At 41.3% G+C, this 24,125-nt stretch overlaps 1 protein-coding gene across 21 annotated transcripts in view; it reads left to right on the top strand.

The window, feature by feature from the left end:
* Positions 1 to 24,125, top strand: part of ARHGEF33 (Rho guanine nucleotide exchange factor 33) — an 85,449-nt gene that overhangs the window by 35,167 nt on the left and 26,157 nt on the right. For 11 of the 21 annotated variants that reach the window (XM_005576056.4, XM_015433757.3, XM_065527643.1 and 8 more), the window contains 7 exons: positions 1,987 to 2,130; positions 4,781 to 4,945; positions 5,713 to 5,834; positions 7,445 to 7,587; positions 12,018 to 12,077; positions 13,590 to 13,814; positions 20,221 to 20,350. In XM_005576056.4, coding sequence (XP_005576113.1) covers positions 1,987 to 2,130; positions 4,781 to 4,945; positions 5,713 to 5,834; positions 7,445 to 7,587; positions 12,018 to 12,077; positions 13,590 to 13,814; positions 20,221 to 20,350 — 989 coding nt within the window. The remainder of the gene's footprint in view (positions 1 to 1,986; positions 2,131 to 4,780; positions 4,946 to 5,712; positions 5,835 to 7,444; positions 7,588 to 12,017; positions 12,078 to 13,589; positions 13,815 to 20,220; positions 20,351 to 24,125) is intronic. The other 10 variants (XM_074011939.1, XM_005576062.4, XM_065527647.2 and 7 more) reach the window with 1 other exon arrangement.

The raw sequence follows: 24,125 nt of genomic DNA, 5'->3' as shown, positions 1-24,125 counted from the left end.
TTAAAATAAGGAGTATTATATTTTGACTAATTAGCAAATAATAATTAATAATATTTAGTTCTGGTGAGTGTGTGTAATTGTTAGAAACTTTTAGAAAAGTCTATTCCGTATTTCCTTTTTCTCTTATCCTTTGTCCACTGCACATACCCCTCTCAAAGTCGTTGAATCAGATCTCTTTTCCCGAGTCAGGTGGTATCATTTCACCCTAGATTACTTCATTTTGCATATGGATTATTAAAATTATGATCTCATAACATGAGAGGGGATCCCATAATTAAGGCAACAGACATAGTAACTGCACAATTTAATGCTAGCCCAACACTCACACTAATGATTTCAACTCCAACTGTGTTTTAAGCTCACTTGTAGTCTTAGGAATGTAAACACTGTGGCTTCTTCTATTTCTATTGTTTTATATATTTTATTATTCAAGGTATGTTTTTCTAAATCCATGAATTTAGGACATTACATATCACATATAATGTTTCCAAGAATATACAGCCATATTGCTATAACTTTTCAAATCCGCTGGTCAAATATAATTTGCATAGTTATTAATTAGTTGAATATATTGCCTCCCTGTGATATAGTACCTTTCCCTTTGGGTCAAACACTACCTGACATCTTTGACCCACAGGCATTTCATATTTAGGAATTTATTCTAAGGAAATAATCTGAAATATATACAAAACTTTAAAACAAAAACATAGTATGACAGCATTAGTTATAACATTGAAAAATTACAAGCAACATAAATTTCCAACAAAAGTGAATGGGTAGGTAAACTCTGGCAAATTCATAGGATGGAATATCATGTAGCCATCAAACGTAGACATTTAGAAAAATTTTGAAGGTTATCGTAAACGCCTTATTAGAATATCAGGAGGGAAAAAAGAGAGGTAGAATCAAAATATATCTGCAGTGTGATTTCAACCATATAAACATCTGCATTTATATGCATAGAACAAAATAGAAGGAAATGTGAGTGTTAATGGTTGTACTGAAATAATGAAATTTGGGATGATTCTATTTGGCAATTCTCTTTTTTCTTCTTTATTTTTCTCCGTAATGAAAATAATTTAAGAAAATAAGTGATGTTCCAAAAGGACCTCTAACTGAAACACTATGGGAACCAGTCCTACAGTAATAGGTTTCATCATCAAAACTGCCGTTGAAAGTTTTCTAGGATTTGTAAATCCTGATTGAGACTCAGTCTCTTTTTGCCATTGAGGAATATTCTTCTGATACTAGAGAAGTTAACTCTTCTAGGCCTGTGGTGTATCCGGGGATCAATAAGATAAAGTTCCAGCACACCAGGCTGCATGTCAGTCTCAATAAGGCCCTGCAAGAATGACTTGAAGGGTCAGCCTCTGCAGGGAATGTAGAGGAGTAGATATGGGAAGTTTACTCTCGACATTCAGATTACTTGCTCCTCACTTTCTATTTTAAATCATTGTACCTCTGGGGATCAATAAAGAGCCCTACAATTGGAAGATGGAAGTTGGCAGAAAACTCATGTTGTTTCTGCAGTGACCCTGGTTTAGGGGGGAATCCAAAGCAATTACCTTGGCCTCCTTGCCATCGTGTATGTGCCACTGCGAAACACCTGGCTTTTGCTTTTATAGAATTGTAGGAATTGGGAGGTTTCCCAAACCTTGACATTTATGACTTTGCAAGGTTCCCAAGCCACAGGTCCAGTCCCCCTAATTTACCTCTTGGTAGCCTCCTGGCCTGGGTAATGTGGCAAAAAGGAAGAAATGCCCGTAAAACACACGTTGAAATTTGTGAAAATTAAGTTTGAGGCCTGAGGGATCTTTCATGAAAAAAAAAATTGGAAGACACTGACTAAAATTCATCTTAAGAAGAGTTAAGAAGCCAAGAAAAGAAAGAAAATTGAGAATCAGAAATTAAGAGCAGGAAATAGGAAGAATTCGGACTCCTCTCCCCTATTTCTTTGAGCCTAAGATGCCCTCTGTGGTACCGTAGGCTTCGAAGTACAAGTCTTCCCTGAACCTACCTCCAGTGGGAGCCCGCCTCCAGCGGCAGGATGGAGGGATCATAACCTCTCTAGAGCAGCTTCATGAAAAAATCAACGAGATGAGGAACGTGTTCAACTCGCTGGAGAACAAGGTAGACACCCGTTTCTAATCCTTGGGGTGGGCTGTGGGCTGTCAAAAAAGAAAGCTGAAGAGAGAGCAGAGAAAAGATGTTAAGACCGTGTCTTCACAGTATTTATTGTTTATAAGGGAGTGGTCAGGTTGATAGTTGAAAAGCACTCTGTAGGGGCTAAAGATACTAAGATCCCTCAGCATCTTAAAAGTGACGTGTTGTATCAGGTGTGTGTCCTCCTGACGGCTTCCCCTCCCTGGCTGGTCAGGGCTGTGAAGCTGTTTACAAAGCAGTAGCAACACTTCAGTGGCAGGTACCCATGGAGCTCAGAGTAATATGTTGGTAGGAAATGGGCACACAACTCAAAAAGAGCTTCAGAATTCCCAGAGTTCCTATGTCACCTGGCTGTTAGGGGAAATTTTAATAAGTTTTTGAGAGCTGGGGTTCTGCAGGCAGGAAGGTCCTTTTCCTAGGAGTCTGCTGCTGCCTTTTGGTCTCTGCAGAAAACTCTGCCTAAGGAAGCAAGGATAATGAAACCTATTTCTGTTGGGTAGTGGTTCCCTTTTTTTTTGTTTTTTCCCAAGCAGGAAACCTAAGTGAATGTTACTAAGAAGAATGTCAGCTTTCCTTCTTCCAATTTTAAAACTTGCATACATTTTTGATTTGATGTTATATAGCCATCACTTTTGTTTATTTTGCTTACAGAAGATACATTTACATAATGAAAAATTACCAGATCAGAAAGTGGTTGATCTGGTGATTTAATCCACCATGATGACTGAGTTAGGATGTAAGCCAAAATCAATTGCAAAGATTCATTATAATTAAAAATGATTGAAATGAAAAATAGATTGCTCATGATGTTTCCCAGCCTTCTAGCCCCAAATACTTGACAAGCCCTGCTTTTTTCCTCAAAATGATCTCTCTGGTTCCTCTTATTTCTCTCTATTCCCAGCAATCCTTTGTAAGGCACAATGAACCACAAAATCCTATATTTTTAAAATGTGATATAGGAGACAAAGTCACTGTATAGTGAGTGGGAGGTGCCATTGCAGGTGGGAATCATGTGGATGGCCTGATTCTGAAAATTTTCCGAAATACACATTCAAAGAAATTTGTTAAGGTATCTGGACTTTGGTTTTCATTCCTTTAACGTAAAAATACTTGAGGCCGGGCGCAGTGGCTCATGCCTGTAATTCCAGCACTTTGGGAGGCCAAGGCAGTTGGATCACCTGAGATCAGGAGTTCAAGAGCAGCCCAACCAATATGGTGAAACTCCGTCTCTACTAAAAACACAAAAATTAGCCAGGTGTGGTGGCACATGCCTGTAATCCTAGCTACTTGGGAGGCTGAGACAGGAGAATCACTTGAACCCGGGAGGCAGAGGTTGCAGTGAGCTGAGATTATGCCACTGCACTCCAGCCTGGGTGACAGAGCAAGACCCTGTCTCAAAACAAGACAAAACAACAACAACAACAACAACAACAAAACTTGATTATAGAATAAACCTTCTAAATGGTTCTGTTTTAAAGAGACACGTGGAGCTAAGAGTTCCTCTACTTAACAGAGTGTAAGATCGTAAATGTCAAGAAAGTAATGTTATTATCTTATTGTTATTATTAACTTACTGTCTGTTGAAAATGCTTTTTTCATTTGTTCAATAAACAAAACTGAATTTTAGAAGTGCTCCATTTTCTCCACATTTCTGTTTGTGCTTAACTTTTTGATTTACCACCTAAAGGGGGAGAAGAATGAACATTTCTTGAACATCTGTATACCAAGTATATGCTATGGTAGGCCGCTTACCTACGTTTACTCATTTAATTCTCAAGGTAGCCCTGTGAAATAGATATTATTATAGCTATTTTATGGATGAGAAAACTGCTACAAAAAAGTTAACCAACATTTCTAAGGTCTTAGTACTTTAGGGTAGAACTAGGATTTGTACCCTACCTGATCCCAAACACCTCTTTCTTCATGTCAAAGTTGACCTACATGACCAGGACTGACTGCTGAAGATGATTCATATCACCATCAACAACATTCTGAGCTCCTACCATACCCTACCAGATATTTCTGTGCCTTCCTTATGAGTTAAAGCCCACTGTCATTGAAAATACTGTTACCTCCTTTCCCATGATATCATCTAAGAGTATTTTTTTTTTTAAAAAAAACCTTCTTTCCTTTCAAATAAATTCTCAGTTATGCTTAGTTGTTTCTGTTTATTCTTTAATTTCTTAAGAAAACAAGAACTGAATTTCCTTGCCTCTCATAATAACCAGAGAGAATATGACCCATTTTCTTCTTTCACAGAATTCAAAGAGTTATTGGATCAAGATTCACATACATGTTTCTTTTCAAGCAAATCTCATTTTAATCAAAGGTGTTAGAATAAATAGAAGCTTGTAGAAGCACTCGTAAACTTAATTAACAGCTTGTTTTCTTGTCATTTATCAAGCTTCAGCATGTGCTGTATATAAAGAAGACACTCTTTTTCTTAGATAAACGGGGCCAAGGTTGTCTTAAGTTGTCCAAACTGAAGTACACTAGTAAATGAGGTCTGTAGATTTTCAGGAGCCTCATTTCTCAAACAAAAGAAAAATTCAAGGGCCAATGGTGCCACTTATAATAATTTCCAGAAAATTGAATTAACTTTTCATGCGTTATTTAGTTGCAGGCACTGGCCTCCGAACTCAAAACTGGCTTCACAGAAGCAATGCAAGAACTGTCAAGAATTCAACATGGAGAATATGCTTTGGAAGAAAAGGTTAAGAGCTGCAGATGTTCCATGGAAGAAAAAGTTACTGAGATGAAGAATTCATTAAACTATTTCAAGGTAGGCCCCTCTTTAATTTCCCTGCTGACAAGAGAATTTTGGTCTCGGTAACAGGAGTAGAAAACTTGCCTTTTTCTGGCTGGGCATGGTGGCTCACACCTGTAATCCCAGCACTTTGGGAGACCAAGGCCAGCGGATCACAAGGTCAGGAGTTCAAGACCACCCTGGCCAATATGGTGAAACGCTGTCTCTACTAAAAATACAAAAATTAGCTGGGTGTGGTGGTGGGCGCCTGTAGTTCCAGCTACTTGGGAGGCTGAGGCAGGAGAATCACTTGAACCAGGAAGTGGAGGTTGCATTGAGCTGAGATCATGCCACTGCACTCCAGCCTGGGCGACAGAGCAAGAATCTGTCTCAAAAAAAAAAAAAAAAAAAAAAAAAAGAAAAATATAAGAGTTTTTCCTCTGGGCCATTCATAGTTATCACGGAAAAATATCTTTCATGTTTTCTTTTTTGTAGCTCTGTGTTAAAATTTGATGCCACAATGGAAGTATAAATTTTTAAAATCTCTCATTCATTCAATAAGTATGTATTTAAAGTGTACAGTGTGCTAGACTATGTGATATACTTTTACCCCATATATAACCCATACATTACCCATAATAACCTATCAGATATTGAGAACCAGCATAACCTTGTCTTTGTTTCATAATGATAGTTGTCTGGATACTTCTAAATTTCAATTGAATTAAAAATAATTTATTGTACAGTCAATACTGTGCTAACCCATGTACCACGTTAAAACATAGCAATTCTTATTTTTTTAGGAAGAACTGAGCAATGCCATGTCGATGATCCAAGCCATTACCTCCAAACAAGAAGAAATGCAACAGAAAATCGAACAACTTCAACAGGAGAAGCGAAGAGAATCTCGAAAAGTTAAAGCCAAGTGAGTGTCTTTTAAAAATGTACCAAAGGCAAACCCATAAGCAATGGCTTCTGCAGAGACACCCGGAACACCTTCCCCACTCTCAGTATACAGCCTGCTGGCCACTGTGCTCCACAGCTCGGCATGCAACGGAGGTTATAGAATTATAAAATGGGTTAATACCAAAGACAGATGGTACCTATTACATAGAAAAATCCATTTAATATGATATGTAAAATGAAAGTGACATAAAATGGCATGAATGCTTTGATTACAAGTATAAAAACATGTAAAGTAACAACTAGAAAGAAACACTTAAAAATAATGAGAGTTGTGTTAAGATAGTGGCACCATCAGTGATTTTCTTTTTTTATTAATTTTGTAAAATATCTCTAATGCAATTATTATTTTAATTCTAGGGTTGAAAATAAATTTATGTTAAATGATGTCTGGACCAGGTTGAATCAAGTAAAGTTTCACCATTAAACATATATAATCTTTATTGTCACTTATGTGATTGTGGTTTCGTTTTTCCTTTTTTCTTTCTTTTTTTTTTTTTGGAGACAGAATCTTGCCCTGTTGCCCACGCTAGAGTAGTGGTATGATCACAGCTCACTTCAGTCTTGTACTCCTGGGCTCAAATGATTCTCCCACCTCAGTCTCCTGAGTAGCTGGGACTATAGGTGTGGCCCCCATGCTAGCTAATAAAAAAAAAAAAATTGTAGAAATGGGGTTTCCTTATGTTTTCCCAGGCTGGTCTTGAACTCCTGGGCCCAAATGATCCTCCTGCCTCAGCCTCCCAAAGTGTTGGGATTACAGGCATGAGCCACAGTGCTCAACTTACGTGTTTTTTTTTTGTTTGTTTTTTTTTTTTTTTTTTTTTTTTGAGACTGAGTCTGGCTCTGTCGCCCAGGCTGGAGTGCAGTGGCCGGATCTCAGCTCACTGCAAGCTCCGCCTCCCGGGTTTACGCCATTCTCCTGCCTCAGCCTGCGGAGTAGCTGGGACCACAGGCGCCCGCCACCTCGCCCGGCTAGTTTTTTGTATTTTTTAGTAGAGACGGGGTTTCACCGTGTTCGCCAGGATGGTCTCGATCTCCTGACCTTGTGATCCGCCCGTCTCAGCCTCCCAAAGTGCTGGGATTACAGGCTTGAGCCACCGCGCCCGGCTAACTTACGTGTTTTTAATATTATCAAATTGAAAATAGAAATGTAGGAATAATATGTGTGTGACCTTGGAGAATAGGTTGTTTTCAGGAAAGGATTTGCTGCTTCCTGGTACTTTTGAATTGCATTGCTAAGCAAATATAAATCATTTCAAGCAAATTGTCACCACTGCAAACTCTAAAGATCCCGATGAGAAGGAAGCCAGTAACAAAAAAATAAGAATGTGGATATTATAATTAGAAGGGTGATTTGTAAATATTTGAAGTTTTTTCTCCAGCTGAGCTGATGAATTAAGTTGAACCATATGAATTGCTAGTATTTGACCACTTTTAATTTTCAAAAATAGCAATTTATATAGTTCAACCTAATAATTTAGACATTTTCTTGAGTTGTTCTGAACTGAATCTCCTCGTAACCTATCAGATACTAAGAACCAGAATAGCCTTGTCTTTGTTTCTCTTTCCTAGGAAAACTCAAAAAGAAGAGCACAGCTCCCAGGCCGGGCCTGCCCAAGCACAAGGAAGTCCTTTTCGTTCAATCAATATCCCTGAGCCTGTTCTTCCAAGCGAAGACTTTACCAACCTTTTGCCGTCTCAGGCCTATGAAAAAGGTACAGTTCACAAATCATACTGAATTAATCAAGTATTTTTTCCCTGATTCCTAGGGCTTAAGAATGGGCTTAAACCCTCCATCTTTGTTAAAAGAAAATGGTGTATTGCGTAGAATTTTTCTGCTTGTAACTGAAATTTAGAAGAATCCAGAGGATCTAAGAGACCACAAGAGTCTGCCCAATTTTAAATATTTTTTTTTTGGGGAGGCAGAATACTAATCTGGATACTTCTAAATTTCAACTGAATTAAAAATAATTCATTGTACAGTCAATACTGTGCTAACCCATAAGAGAGAAATGTTAGAAAAAATATCACTTACTCTAATAAGTTATTTTATTGGCAGTCTAACTCAGCACCTGTCTTTCTCTGGAAAACCAGAGCTGATGCTGCCTATGGGCTGAAACAGTCACCACTCTTATTCCTGACCTTTGGGATGTTAGAACAGATATTAAAAAATGGTACCGAAGAAACTGGCTTTCCAGTGGAGGTCTGAGTTTTGGTTATTAACTTATGTTCAACTCAGGAAAAGTAAAAAACAAACAAAAAAATTTGCCACGTCTTTGTATCCTCAACCATGTCTACCAAAGCACCTGTAGACAGAAAAATAAATGTAGATATTAACATTGTTTAGATGACATTTCCTCTTATTTATGGTCTCACGTAGAAAGTCCTCAAGACAAAGACTCAATGATTTCTCAACCAACTGTCAGTGTGTCAAAGGCAGGGTTGGTGGTTTTCTATCCTTAAGACTAATGGAACAATTTGGTTTATATACTCATAGACAATGTGTATTCTGAATAACTGAATCTAAAAATCTAAATCAAGTGGCTTTTAATTGTTATACTTTGAAGTACAGATTTGCCTTTTTAATTTTTTTTTTTTTTTTTTTTGAGATAGAGTCTTGCTCTGTTGCCCAGGCTGGAGTGCAGTGGCGAGATCTCAGCTCACTGCAACCTCTGCCTCCCAGGTTCAAGTGATTCTCCCACCTCTGCCTCCACCTCCCAAGCAGCTGGGACTACAGGCATCACCACGCCTCGCTAATTTTTTGTATTTTTAGTAGAGACAGGGGTTTCACCATGTTGGCCAGGCTCGTCTCGAACTGCTGATTTCAAGTCATCCACCCACCTCGGCCTCCCAAAGTGCTGGGATTACAGGCGTGAGCCACCGTGCCTGGCCTGTCTTTTTATTTTTATTTTTTTACCTGTTTGAGTAATTCATTGAGAGACTGATAGGCGCAGCCTAGGAAAACTCACTTGATCCATCTGGGGACTGGGTTCATTGCAGGTGGCTCTATTTTCTTTCCTCTAGGACATGAACAGCTCTACATAAAAGGATGATCCTATCTGGGAAAGAGTATAGTATAGGATAGGCTTAGAATGTAAAAGTCAGTTCAATGCCAGTCTGGAGCAGCTAAACATGTTCATAAGATAAAAGGTTAAAAATTATCTTTACAAAGTAAATTTGTGCATGTTTAGACAATGTGTAACAGCCCCCAGGGACATGAATAATCACAGAATGTGTTGAATCCACTGAAAACAGCTGATCCAGATGATGTTAGTGCCCACATGGATTTCAGTGAACTATTTAGTGGCAATTCCTCCTTCCTTTCCTCCTGTATAGACATGGTCATAGTTTATTCTCCTGAGTTGCTGCAGAAATTTAAGAATAATGTGCCATGATAAGACATTCTGCACATACTTGGTGGCAGATTGTGTTAAAACTCAGGGGTCAAGAACCAAAAACTCAGAAAGTCTTGGCTTATCCACTGTTAACGATAAAATGGTACAACTGTTATCTATTGTCCCCAAATTCAGTAGCTTAAAATAGCAAACATTCATGGTTCACAGTTTCTCTGAGTCAGGAATCTGTGCACAGCTTAGCTGAGTGCCTCTGGCTCAAGGTGTCTCATTAAGGCTGTAATCAAGGTGCTGGCCATGGCTCTCATCTCACGTGAAGGCTCTACTCACGGGTGATCTACACCAAGCTTACTCACTTGGTTATTGGCAGGCTCCAGTTCTTGTAACATGGGCCTCTGCAAGTTGCTGCCTTACAATTTGGCAGCTAGCTTCTCCCAGGGCAAGTGATCTAAAAGAATGCTCAATACAGAAGCCACAGTGGGTTTTTTTTTTGTTTGTTTTTTTCCTTTTTTGAAACAGAGTTTTGCTTTTGCCGCCCAGGCTGGAGTGCAATGGCACGATCTCAGCTCACGGCAACCTCCACCTCCTGGGTTCAAGCAATTCTCCAGCCTCAGCATCCTGAGTAGCTGGGATTACAGGCACCTGCCACCATGCCCTGCTAATTTTTGTATTTTTAGTAGAGACAGGGTTTTGCCATGTCTCTGGTCTCAAATTCCTGACCTCAAGTGGTCTGCCCACCTTGGCCTCCCAAAGTGCTGGGATTACAGGTGTGAGGCACCATGCCCGACCCACAGTCTTTTTAGAACCTAATCTTAGAAGTGGTATTCTGTCTTTTCTGCCATATTCTATTAATTAGAGGCTAATCAGTAAATCCAGCCTTTACCTTAGGGGAAGGATAACATAAGGGCGTGAATGCTAAGCGTGGGGATAATTGGAGCCATCTGGAGCTGCTTACCACAAATGGCTGACGGCCCCCGTCTGAGAAGGCAGCCAATTTATGTGAACCCTGATGCAACAACTTCATTTATGTGCCTGATAATTGTAGAACTTGTCAGTTTGAAAACGTCATTTTACAGGCCCAAGTATACCTTTCCTTTAGGTTCCTTTCCCCACCCAAGAAACTCTCAAGATGTTTAGCCTCCCTACTCCTGATATATTCTTGCTTGAGAAAATTGAAAACTAATTTTGTTGAAAGATATGCTTTTATTATTCATCTCTTCTTTCTTACCTCCTATTTATTCTACCTGTTCAATATTGGCTTTCATCCTTACCACTTCACTAAAATGGTTTCCTTACCTCTCCTGATAGTTTTTGGTACCCTTGATACCCACCTTCTTGAAACATTCTCTTCTTTTAGCTGACACTCTGCTTCTTTGATTTTCCACCCACTTTCTGGATGCTCCTTTTTAGATTCTCTTTGATTCCTCATCACCATCAGAATAAAGTCCAAGTTCCTTAACACAGTACATGGCCATGTTTTAACTTGCCTCTGCTTTTCTCTTCAGACTTATATTTTGTTACCCTTGACTTCTCTCTCTGCATTCAAGCCCCCCTGACATTTTCCTTCCCTCCCTCCCTCCCCTTCTCTCACTCTCTCCCCCTTCTCTCCCTCCCTCCCCCCTCCTCTCCCTCCCTCCCCCTCCTCTCCCTCCCTCCCCCTCCTCTCCCTCCCTCCCCCTCCTCTCCCTCCCTCCCCTCCTCTCCCTCCCTCCATCCAAGGCACTGTTTTAGGTGTTAAGATATAGGAATAAACAAAACAACAAAAATTCCAGCCTTCATGGAGCCATTTCTCTGAGGCAAGCAGACAATAGACAAGATGAGTAAGATATGTAGTATGTTAGAGAGTGATAAGTTAAGTAAAAAAAAAATAAGTAAAGAGGAATTGTCATTTTAAACAGGGTGCCAGGCAAAGACCTGAAGGAAATGAGAAAGTTCGCTTATGGCTACTGAGGGGAAGAGAAGGAACAGCCAGTGCCAGGGTCCTGTGAGAATATGACTGATGTGTTCAAGGAATACCAAGAAGACCAGCGGGAGTAAAGCAGAGTGAACCAGGGAGAAAACAGGAGGTGCAGTTAAAAAAAAAAAGAAAGAAACAGCAGGCATGAGTTGGGAGCAGATATTCCAGGGCTGTATGTTCATTATAAGGGCTTTGGCTTTTACACTGAAATGGGAGCCATTGGAGGGCTACGCAGAGAAGTGATAGGGTCTGGTTTACTCTTTTTTTTGAGACAGGGTCCTGTTCTGTCATCCAGGCTGGAGTGCAGTGTCACAATCTTGGCTCACTGCAGCCCCAACCTCCTGGGCTCAAGCGATCCTCCTATTTTAGTCTCTCAAGTAGCTGGGACCACAGCACATACCACCATGCCCAGCTAATTTCTCTTTTATTTTTGGGGGGGTGGGGAGCGGGGGGCGGGTAGAGACGGAGTTTTGTCATGCTGCCCAGGCTGGCTTACATTTTAACAGTATTTTTATTATTACCATCATACCACTGCCACCACCATTATAGTTAAACAACTATTTAACTCTTACCATATGCCAGGTAGAACTTCAGTTTACAAATACTAACTTATTTATTTTTGTTGTAATCCTTGAGGTAAGTACCACTATTGCATCTTTTTACAGCTGAGAAAATAGCACTTGCTACACGATACTGTAATTTCTTTTTTTTACTGCGCTGCCTCCCCCATGAAACTGTAGAATCTCTGAGTCTGCCCCCAGTGCCTGGCTCGCGGAAGGTGCTGAGTCCATGTTAGTGGAACGAATGCTGAATGAATGCTTTCCTTTCTCTGCAGCCCAAGAGTCCAGATCTGTTCATGTAGGAGACAGTAATGTGAAGGGAATGATGGGTCCTGGTAAGTGGCTCTTCTCTTAGTTTTCTTTTCTTCCAGCAATTCCATTCTTTTCCTCTTCTATCTTCCCTGCGTCCACTTCCTCAGTTTCAAACCAGGCATGAAAGAACTCACAAAAGATAAAGTTACGAAGTTACAAAGATTCCAAGATGTGTACTAGAGCAGGTCAGTGACTCATTTGAACCCAAGGAGAGAGAAGGGCTAGGGAAGGTTAAGACAAAACCAGTATGTTTTATCCTTTCTGGCTTATTTCAATGACTAATGAATTCACATTTGCCAAAAACTTGCAGGTTAATGTAGCATGACGTAAGTTTTCCATGGATCACACACTGTATAGTTTAATTCAAAAGTTATTTACTTTTACATCTGTGTAGTGCAGGTAATAAAGAAAGGACTAAATAATGGAAAACAAAAGAAGATAAAAGACAACAAAATTTTAAAAAGAATTTACTTAATTGACAATTCATCAGAATTTTATAAATTATTTAATCTTCCCTCTCTCCTTCCTTTCTAGCATTAGGATCAAGGGGAAAATGCCCAAAGAAGACATCGTTTTTGGCACCCTTCCTCCTCCTCTTTCTGTGTTCTCTTCTCAGGAGTGCTCCAGCATCTGTGTGCTCACCTGAAAGGAAGCAGATATAAGGAGTCAATACATACTATAAATTAGCTATACTATTTGATAAATTCATTTTTAAAAACTCCTTATTTAGTAAAGACTATGTATAAAGCATAGAGGATGTATAGACCAGAAACAGAGGGGACCCCATGCAGCTGTGTACACTTTTAATCCTTAATTGGTATATTTAATCCTCAAGGGATAGTTGTACCCAAACAAAGGCAGATTCATTAAGAGTTAGTAACAAGGCCGGGTGCAGTGGCTCATGCCTGTAATCCCAGCACTTTGAGAGGCCGAGGCAGGTGGATCACTTGAGGTCAGGAGTTCAAGACCAGCCTGGCCAACATGGTGAAACCTTGGCTCTACTAAAAATACAAAAATTAGCTGGGTGTGGTGGCACACACCTGTAATCCCAGCTATTTGTGAGGCTGAGGCAGGAAAATTCACTTGAACCTAGAAGGCAGATGTTGCAGTGAGCCGAGATGGCCCAATTGCACTCCAGCCTGGGCAACAAAAGTGAAACAACATCTCAAAAAAGAAAAAAAAAGAGTAACTTTTTTTTTTTTTTTTTTTTTTTTTTGAGACAGAGTCCCACTCTGTCACCCAGGCTGGAGTGCAGTGGCACAATCTTGGCTCACTGCATCCTCTGCCTCCCAAGTTCAAGCCATTCTCCTGCCTTAGCCTGAGTAGCTGGGATTACAGGCACCCGCCACCATGCCCAGCTAATTTTTTGTAGTTTTAGTAGAGACAGGGTTTCACCATGTTAGCCAGGATGGTCTCGATCTCCTGACTTCGTGATCCGCCCGCCTCGGCCTCCCAAAGTGGTAACAAACATATTTTTAAAAAAGATTTTGATAGCACTTTTGTTTGTTTCCCTGCCCCCACCCCCACCCCATCAGGAGTGAACCCAACAACTCCAGAAGCAGAAGAAAACCTCAAGTCTTGCCTCTCGGCTGATATCCAGTCCAAGGGCCATCTCCCATCTGGCATGTGGAGGCAGCCTAAGGATGGTAAAGAATGGGGTGAAGAATACGTCACGAAAGACCACCCAGATAAACTCAAGGAGGCTGGCCAGGGTAGACACAGCTCCTTGGAAACCGTTTTATGTGAAACCTCCTTAGCTGGTAAGTTCCAAGGGGGAATGCAGGCTGATAGTTTAAAGAACGGGATGTACCAGAGCTTTGAACTCAAAGGTGAGAATCCTTGCAGTTCAGATTCAGTGGACACATGAGGCCACCTAATTCCTGGTTTCCTTTTCAGATGAACTAAAGCCTATAGAGGTAAAGGGACTCATTAGAGGTCACGGGGCCAGTGACTACCACCTTGATTCTGCGTGTTCAAGACACTTAGTAATGGAGTGCTATGGGGGGGAAAAAGGCATAAGGTTGGTGGAGAAGAAGGCAGAACTATTTAGCCAGTGATGTAGAATCTTCTAGAAGCAAGCCTTTCATCAACAGTCTACCACCAAAATATCACACACTGCAAGAGAACCTGTCCTCCCTCCTTTTTCCCTCCTTCCTTCCCTTCATATCACAAATCATTGCTGAACACTTACTGTGTCAGACAATGGCATTTCCTCCTGGCTATTTTGGGGGAGGTAATTTTTAAAAATTATTTTGAATTTTTAAAATCAAATACATGAAAAGTCAAATAGCATTAAAAGGTTTGTTATGAAGAAGAGCGCCAACAATTTTAAACTCTTTTGACAGTTTTTTCTGGTACTTGCTTCCATGTTTTCTTTTGGGGGACATGGGTGAGGGAGAATGGCAGGCTCAGGCTAGGTACGCAGTCTTCCTGTGCTTCTATGTTTTTAAAATATGTTTAGCCAGGCATGGTGGTTCACACCTGTAATCCCAGCACTTTGGGAGGACAGGGTGGGAGGATCTGTTGGGCTCAGGAGTTGGAGCCAGCCTGGGCAACATAGTGAGACCCCTGTCTCTACAAAAAATAAAAAAACAAATTAGCTGGGCCTCCTGGCATGTGCCTATGGTGCCCGCTACGTGGGAGTCCAAGGTAGGAGGATCACTTGAGCTCAGGAGGTCGAGGCTGCATTGAGCTATGATAGCACCATTGCACTCCAGCCTAGGCAACAGAACAAGACCCTATCTCAAAAAAAAAGAAAAACAGTTTGACACTATTTTTTTTTTACTAATACTTTATTGAAGGTGAATTTACATACAGTAAAATTCACAGAGCTTACATTTAAGCTAATAGACATTTTACATGTGTCTATCCCCTGTGATCACCACCCAGATCAAGATATGCATATTTCTGTGCATGAAAGAATCTGAAAAAGTTATTTCATGCACTTTGCTGGTCAATATCCACCCAAAGAACCACTATTGTGACTTCTAGTACCACAAATTAGTTTTTTCTGTTCTTAAACTTCATGTAAATGGAATAATACGGTGTGTACTCTTTTGTGTCTGGCCTCTTTCTCCCAACATAATGTTTTTTAAAAAAGATTTATGCATATTTTTGCACACAATTCATTCCTTTTTATTAATCACATTGAATGAATTTATCACATTTTTAAAAATCCATTCTCCTGTTGATGGACAGTTTTTTTTGAGACAGAGTCTTGCTCTTTCACTGAGGCTGGAGTGCCATATTGTGATCTCAGCTCCCTGCAACCTCTGCCTCCTGGGCTCAAGTGTTTCTCCTGCTTCAGCCTCCTGAGTAGCTGGGATTACAGACATGCACCAGCGCATCTGGCTAATTTTTATATTTTTAGTAGAGACAGGGTTTCACTGTGTTGGCCAGGCTAGTCTCGAAATCCTGATATCAAGTGATCTGCCTGCCTCGGCCTCCCAAAGTGCTGGGATTACAGGCGTAAGCCACCATGCCTAGCTAGCTATGAATATTCTTGTACAAATTTTTTTTTTTAGCAGGGGGATATATGCCCTCATTTCTCTTGGGTGTATAACTAGGAGTGAAATCTTTGGGTTGTAGGTTATGATTATGCTTACCTTTAAAAGAAAATGCCAAGCAGTTTTCTAAAACAGTTGGCTAATACTCCCACTAGCAATGTATGAGAGCCCAGTTGCTTCACATACTTTCCAATACTCGGGAAGGATGTTTAGTCCTTTCCATGTTAGCCATTCTCAGGGAGGTGTACTGGTATCACACTGTAGTTTTAATTTGCATTTCCCTGGTGATTACTGGTATTAAGTATGTTTTTGTATGCTTATTGGCTATTCATATATCTTCTTTTATAAAGTGCCTAAGTAAGTCCATTGCCCAACTTTTTTTGAGGCAGGGTCTTGCTCTGTTGCCCAGGCTGGAGTGCAGTGGCACGATCACAGGTCACTTCAGCCTTGATCTCCTGGGCTCACGTGATTCTTCCTTCTCAGCCTCCCAAGTAGCCAGGACTACAGGTGTGCACCACTGCACCCAGCTGTCAATTTTAAACTCTTAAAATAGCTTGTGACTTTCTTGTCTTTCTAGGAAATATTTGCTATTTCACAGTTGTGAAGATACTCTGGTATGCTTTCTTCTAAAATCTTTATAGTTTTAGCTTTCACATTTAGATCTATGACTTATCATGAATAAATTTTGATGTACAGTGTGAGAAAGGGCTCCAGGTTCATTTTTTTTTTCCAGATGGCTATCCAGTTGTTTCAGCACCATTAATTGAAAATACCTTCTGTTTCCCATTGTTGCATGCAGAAAGTCAAGTGGTCTTATATGGGTATCTAATTTTAGACTCTCTTTTTAAAAATTCCAATTATCAGGTAATTGACATATTGACAGTATTGAGTCTTCCATTTGAAGAACATGGTATATCTCTTCATTTATATAGATCTTGAATTTTTCTTAGCAATATAACAGAAACTTTACTATTTAACATCATCAGTGTTTTTAGTTTTTAATTTATTTTTATCCATTTAGTTTTTAAGAGGTGGGGGTTTCCCTTTGTTGCCCAAGCTGGCCTCAACATCCTGGGCTCAAGTGATCCACCTGCCTCAGCCTCCCAAGTAGCTGGCACTACAGGCACAAGTCACTATGCCCAGCCATCTTTTTTTTTTTTTAAAAGAGCATTTGCCTCCGTCATCCTATTCTGCTTTGGCCCAATGTACTGCCATCATCCTGGGACTTTCCAGTCTTCTTAAGAATTCCCTTTATATTTCTCCTCTGTTCGATTTCTGTTTCTGTGTTGCTGTTATTGATTTTTTTCATCTTCTGTATCCTTGGTTTCTTGGTTTACTTCCGGTTTTGGTGGAACACATCATCCAGTAGCTTCTGCATATGTAATCACTTGGCAGGTCCTTCTTACCAGCTTGCTGTGCAGGTGGAGCTGACTTACTGCAACTGCTGTATTGCAATTGAGAAAGAGTTGAATAAACATACAGCAAGCTACGCAGCAGACTGGAGTTTATTATTCAAATCAATCTCCCTGAAAATTCAGAGACTGGAGTTTTTTTAAGGATAATTCGCTGGGCAGGGGGTTATGGAATGGGTGCTGTTGATTGATTGCAGATGAAATCACAGGGATGTGGTCCTCATATGCTGAGTCAGCCTCTGGGTGAGGGCCACAGGACTGGTTGAGTCATGGGTTGTGGGTCCAGGTGGAATCAGTCAGCTTCCAGAAATGGAAAAGTCTGGAAAAATGTCTCAAAAGACCAATCTTAGGTTCTACAGTAGTGATGTTATCTATAGGAGTAACTAGGGAAGTTACAAATCTTGTGACCTCCAGAACAATGGCTGATTATCATTTAACTATGCTTACATCTTAGTGTAATTCATAATATGAATTTATAATTCATAATCTTAACCTTCTGACCTTTCATTAGTTTTTCAAAGCTAGTTTGGGTACCAAATTGGAGGGCATGGGGTTAGTTTTGGGAAGGGCTATTAGCATCCTTGCTTTAAGTTGAATTATGAACTAAATTGCTCCCAAAATCTCAGCCTATGCTCAGGAATGTACAAGGGCAGCTTGAAGTTAGAAGCAAGATGGAGCCAGCTATGTCAGATTTCTCTTGCTGTCATAATTTTGCAAAAATGTTTTTACATAGTTGATTAATAATTTGGCCAAATATGACATCTTTTTTCCTCATGATTTTGAAGCAATTGTTCCACTGTCCTCTACCTTCTAATTTTGCTATTAGGAAGTCCAGTACCATTCTGATACTCAGTTTTTTGTATGTTACCTAATTTTTCTTTTTCTTTCTTTTTTTTTTTTTTTTTTTTTTCCTGAGATGGAGTCTCCCACTGTCACCCAGGCTAGAGTGCAGTGATCTCAGCTCATTGCAACATCTGGCTGCCAGGTTCAAGTGATTCGCTTGCCTCAGCCTCCCGAGTAGCTGGGACTACAGCCGCCCACCACCACACCTGGCTAATTTTTGTAGTTTTAGTAGAGACGGGGTTTCACCATGTTGGGCAGGCTGGTCTTGAACTCCTGACCTCGTGATCCACCCGCCTCGGCCTCCCAAAGTGCTGGGATTACAGGCATGAGCTACCATGCCCAGCCCGTTACCTGATTTTTCTATCTGGTAACTTTTAGGATCTTCTTTTTGTTCGTGGTGTGCTAAAGTTTCACAGTGATGTAATATGCCTTATAATGATGTGAGTCTTTTTCATTAATTTTGCTGGGCACAAGGGTCCTTTTCTCTGGAAATACATGTCCTGGGAATTTTTTTTTTCCTGTTATTAATTTGATAATATCTTCTCATCCATTTTCTTTCTTTTCTCTGAAACTTCTACTAATTTGATGTTGGACCTCTTGGATTGATTTCTCAACTGCCATCTTTTGCTCTTCTCTTTTTCTTCAATACACCTCTTTCTTATCTTTTTTTTTCTTTTCTTTTCTTTTTTGAGACGGAGTCTTGCTCTGTCACGCCCAGGAGGACTGTAGTGGCATGATCTCAACTCACTGCCACCTCTGCCTCCCAGGTTCAAACTATTCTCCTGCCTCAGCCCCCTGAGTAGCTGGACAACAGGCACACGCCACTACGCCCAGCTAATTTTTGTGTTTTTAGTAAAGACGGGGTTTCACTATGTTGGCAAGTCTCGATCTCTTGACCTTGTGATCCACTCATCTCGGCCTCCCAAAGTGCTGGGATTATAGGCGTGAGTCGCCGCTCCTGGCCCCTCTTATCATTTTTATTTTTTAAGAAAGGGAGATTTATTTTACTTCATCTTCTACCCTTTTAATTTTTTCTATCTTTTAAGCAATGTTTAAAAGTTTCTCCTTTTTAAAAATTAGCCTCTCTCTTTAAAAATAGTATCCTGCAATTGTTAAATGACTGGAATATATTTCTTATATTCCTTTGAGAATATGAATTGTAAGATCAAAAATGTTTATTCTTTTGTATCCTGCATTGTCTCTGTTTCTTCAGGGTCCTCCCTCCTTATAAAAAAATATGTGTGTATATGCTTTTTTCTTCTCATTCTTTTATGGTATAAGCTTTATTCAAAAGTGTGAGCATTCTTAGCTAAATATATGTAAGAAAGAGCTCTTAGAAAAACTCTGGAAATTTTGTATTGGCCAAGCTTGTCAATCAGTGGGCTTCATTATGGATAGGCTAATCAGATGGCAAATTAACTTTTGATAGTTGACCTCTTTTTCTTTTTTGAGACAGAGTCTTGCTCTGTAGCCCAGGCTGGAGTGCAAGGGCGCGATCTCAGCTCACTGCAACCTCCACCTCCTGGGTTCAAGCAGTCCTCCCGTCTCAACCTCCTGAGTAGTTGGGATTACAGGCATGTGCCACCACGTCCGGTTAATTTTTGTATTTTTAGTAGAGATGGGGTTTCACCATGTTAGCCAGGCTGGTCTCGAACTCCTGACCTCAGGTGATCTACCCGCCTCGGCCTCCCAAAGTGCTAGGATTACACGGGTGAGCCACCGTGCCTGGCTGATAGCTGACCTCTTTATATCAGTGTCTGTGATCTTTTTTCCTTGGGCAGTTCAGTTTCTCAAGTGGAAGACCCTCCAATCTCCTGCCTGAAGAGTTTAAACCTGGCTGCTGCTGGCACTCTGGGATCTACAGGGGAAGGAGGCTGAGGGAAGTCTCGCTGTTCAGTATGAAGCCTTCCCTGAGTCCCTTTGTTTTCATTTTAGCATCTGAACTCTACTATGTCATAAGTCTTTAGCCCAGATCCCAGAAACCAGGGCTTGTCTAGTTTCCTTTTTCTTGTTTGCCGTGGAGAGGAAGTGAGGAAGCCATCTGGTATGGGGGTGAGGATCTGGAGGTTCAATTGCCCCATATGTAGACTTTCAATGATTGCTCCTGCTTTCAGCATTGCCACTTATTTGCACTATCTCTATTGCCCCTGGTGTCTCCAATCCTTGAGCTTTCCAGATGCTTCTCAGCAGATTTTCCAGCTGCAGATGGGGACACCAAGACTTTGTGCCCTTTGCTCTGCTGAATGAATTATGGTGCCTCCATTCTGCTTTCTACCTTTCAAAAACTTGCAGATGGTTTTTTAAAATTGTTTTCAATATCCTTTTATCGCTTTTATTGCTTGCATTTAATGGGATTTTAGGAAGAAATGGTTAATATCAAGTCCTTCTTTGGTTTGTTTCTAAAGCTAAAAGACAGACTGTGGCCCTGGAACTGCTTGAATCTGAAAGAAAATATGTCATTAACATCTCTCTGATCTTGAAGATAAAAGCCACATTCCAGGGGTCAGATGGAAAGAGGAATTCCAAAGAGAGAAGGTATCCATGCACTCATTGCCTTTGCTTTTCAGATTGATTAGGATTTAAGGTAAGTGGTTTATTGTTTCCACTTTGGGATTTCTGGGGCCTATAAAGAGTTCCAGAAACAGTCTTTGAAAAGACAAGAGGCAGTGATGGCAGGTGTCTCGGTTCACTTTGTGCTGCTATGAGAGAATATCATAGACTGGATAAGTTATAATGAACCGAAATTTCTTCTCTCACAGTTCTGTAGACTGGGAAGTCTAAGATCGAGGCGCTGGCAGATTCAATCTCTGGTTCCAAGATGGCACTTTGTTGTTGTGTCCTCCAGAGAGGAGGAACATTGCAGCCTCACATGGCAGAAGAGCAGGAGAGAGCAGGAGAACCCACTCCCTCAGGCCCCTTTTGTAGTGGCAATAATCCATTCACAGGGCGGAGCTTTCACGACCTAAACGTAATCCATTCACGGGGCGGAGCTCTCACGACCTAAACGTAATCCATTCACGGGGCGGAGCTCTCACGACCTCAACGTAATCCATTCACGGGGCGGAGCTCTCACGACCTCAACGTAATCCATTCACGGGGCGGAGCTCTCACGACCTAAACGTAATCCATTCACGGGGCGGAGCTCTCACGACCTAAACATAATCCATTCACGGGGCGGAGCTCTCACGACCCAAACACCTACCACAGGCCCCACCTCCCAGGACTGTTGCATTGGGGGTTGTTTCCAGCACATGGATTTTGGGGGACACATTTAGGTCATCGCAACAGGGAACCCCTGGCAAGTCTTAAACTTAGATTTTCATCAAGGTAAGAAAATGATTATAGTCTCCTGGGCCTTCAGTGTCTGTAACATGTCTTTTAAAAACTTAAAGGGGGAACAAATGCTACACTGAGGGAGGCATTGGTCTCTGTTGCCATCTGCATGGAGTCCCCATGGGTCACAGGTCTCTTAGAAGCACAAGAGAGTGAATGGCAAACCGAAGCACTCAGTGGCCATTAGAGAAATGACACAGGGCTGACGTAACTCTGGACCTGGGCCTTATCATTCGTGTGGGTGATCTTGCAGTACTGGGTAAGGCATGGGTGTGTGTGTGTGTGTGTGTGTGTGTGTGCTCATAGGGTCTGCCACCTGTTGTAACAGCACGCTTTCCCAGTGTCACAACACTCCACCTATATCTGTTCATAGTCTTTAGACTTTTTTCTGTTTCCCTCTCTATTGGGAGAAAGCAGGAAGGAGGAAAGTAAGACTTGGTGAAAAAGATGAATGTAATGAATATATAATAATCCAGAAAAATTGAGGAAAAGGCCAATCCAAAAGAATGGAAAGTCTGGATTATGGACTACTATGGACATATGTGGCATTATTACTTTAAATATTCCATCGGGTAATATACACTGGTGGTTCATAAATTCTGAATCTACCCAGGGAAGCCCTTAATTATATTTTCCTGCTCCTTACCATCCTCCCAAATCTATTTGACTTGGTGGCTGCCAACAATACACTCAAAACACACTGCTGCCCCTCCTACCTAAATGACCGAGTGAGCCACTACTCCCTGACAAACCCACAAGTGGCTTGACTATTTTCAAGAATTATTTTACTACAAAACCGAGGTACACAAAATACAGAGCAACAAGAACAGAAAGGCTAAGGTGACCCAGCTAAAGCTGTGACCATCTGGACTGGGCCTCACCTCTAAGATGCTGCCCAGATTCTCAGCAGTCCTTCCTTCCCCATCTGGCCCTTCCAATTCCCCCTCCTTGATCCTCCCAGTTGCGCTGCAGGCCTCTGGCAGTCTCTATAGGCTCCAGCTGTCTTGATGTTGCCAAAGACCTACTCAGTTTACGGTAATGAAATCTAAAGGCGGTGTACCCTTTGGTGTGGCTTTGCTTCCACATAGAAGATTCTAAGCCAGCAGCATCTTTTCTTAGTCTGAAAATCTGGGGAGGCGGGGTCAGGCGGGGAAAAGAGAAAGAACTGTTAACTGTGGAAGGGAGTAGTAAGCAGCTGCTCTGCTAGGCACTTGATTTATAACTTCCCGAAATGTTCAGCAGAACCCCGTGACCCCTACCTTACAGATGAAGGAACTAAAGCCCAGAGAAGCTTAAAGCTGCGGAGCCAATGAGTGCCGGGATTCAAACGCAGGCCTGCTGGACCCTGTATTGTGTGCTCTTATACATCATACCACTTCCCCAAGGCCACCGCCTTAACAGCAGTATATAAAGTTTCTCAGAGAGCCAGAAGCATAGAGTTGTCTCTTCCTATTTCAAAACTCAGTCCTCCCTCTTGCACAGCCTGGAAGTGTTCACTTCAGATCTCAGTTGATTTGTTAAGTAGGACTGCTAGATATGTTTGTCTAGCCCTTGTTGCAAGCCTCCAGCAGGCGGGAGGTCGTAGGGGAGAGACCAGACCCTGCAGAAGATTTGGGTAGATAAAAGAGAGGGCCCTTGTTGACTTGCTGCCACTTCCTATTTTTCTAAGATGTTCTCTTATGACCCATCACTGGGAGGAAAGAGTAGATCTCTCCCTCAAATCCTACAAGATTAAAAAATTAAAGCTATCATACAATCCTCTATGAAAGTGAGATCGTAGTTACTTCAAGACACCTGCAATAATGCTATTCATGGTAGTTATTTGCTAGGCTAACCCTCTTTTTTCTTTGCATGGACCAAGCAGAGAAAAGCTTCAACCCCACACTCTTTGTTAGTACTGAATATGAAGTCTCTGGTTCTGAGCTTGGTGGTGCTGCCGTTTTTCTATTTTAGGGTTAGATTTTCATTATTCTCCTCCACTCATTATCTTTCTTCTTTTTTAAAAGCTTTTCTGAAACCTTTGTGTGTACTTTCTTTCTTTCTTTATTTTTTTGAGACAGGATCTCACTCTGTTGCCCAGGCTGGAGTACAGTGGTGTGAACTCGGCTCACTGTAACCTCCTCTTTCCGGGTTCAAGTGATTCTCCTGCCTCAGCCTCCTGAATAGCTGAGATTACAGGCACACACCACCATGCCCAGGTCATTTTTATATTTTTAGTAGAGACGAGGTTTCGCCATTTTGGTCAGGCTGGTCTCAAACTCCTGACCTCAAGTGATCTGTCCACCTCGGCCTCTCAAAGTGCTGGGATTACAGGTGTGAGCCACTGTGCCTAGCCTCTGTGTGTACTTTAAATAAACCAGCTGAAGGAAATGCAAAGCAGAATGAGATTGTTCCTTTTCTCTACTGGCATTTTTCTCCATGCAAAGATGAAAAGAAGTATATTAACATTTACTAATTTTCCCATCACAAGCCACAAGCCTTCAGCATTTTACCCCAATTGGAAAGTAACCTGGGATGCAAATAACCCCCACTGCAAGTACAACTTGACACTCAAGCCTGAGGTGGCCACATCTTCTCCAACCTATTAAATAAAACCTTAGGTTTTTCCTAAAACAAAGTGAGTCACTCAAGAGCTTCCTCAGCCTGTTTGAAGCCAGCCCTGCCCCTGGCTGAAAGGGCTGGAAGTTGCAGGGGCACATGCTGCTGGCTAAAACCTGGGCAGAACTTGAGGGCTATGGTTCATTTGTTTGTTTTGTTTAGAGACAGGGTCTCTGTCTGTCGCCCAGGCTGGAGAAGGGTGCAGCGGCCCAATCACAGCTCACTGCAGCCTCAAACCTCTGGGCTCAAGTGATCCTCCTGCCTCAGCATCCCCAGCTGGGATTACAGGCATGAGCCACCATGCCCAGCTAATTTTTCAGTTTATTATAAAGACAGTGTCTCACTCTGTTGCCCAGGCTGTCATTTGTCGAAGGATCAC

This window comes from Macaca fascicularis, chromosome 13 (genome assembly GCF_037993035.2).
Source record: "Macaca fascicularis isolate 582-1 chromosome 13, T2T-MFA8v1.1".
Taxonomy (NCBI): Eukaryota; Metazoa; Chordata; class Mammalia; order Primates; family Cercopithecidae; genus Macaca; species Macaca fascicularis.
The sequence above is the reverse complement of the archived record's forward strand: the minus strand, read 5'-3'. Positions and strand labels throughout refer to the sequence as shown.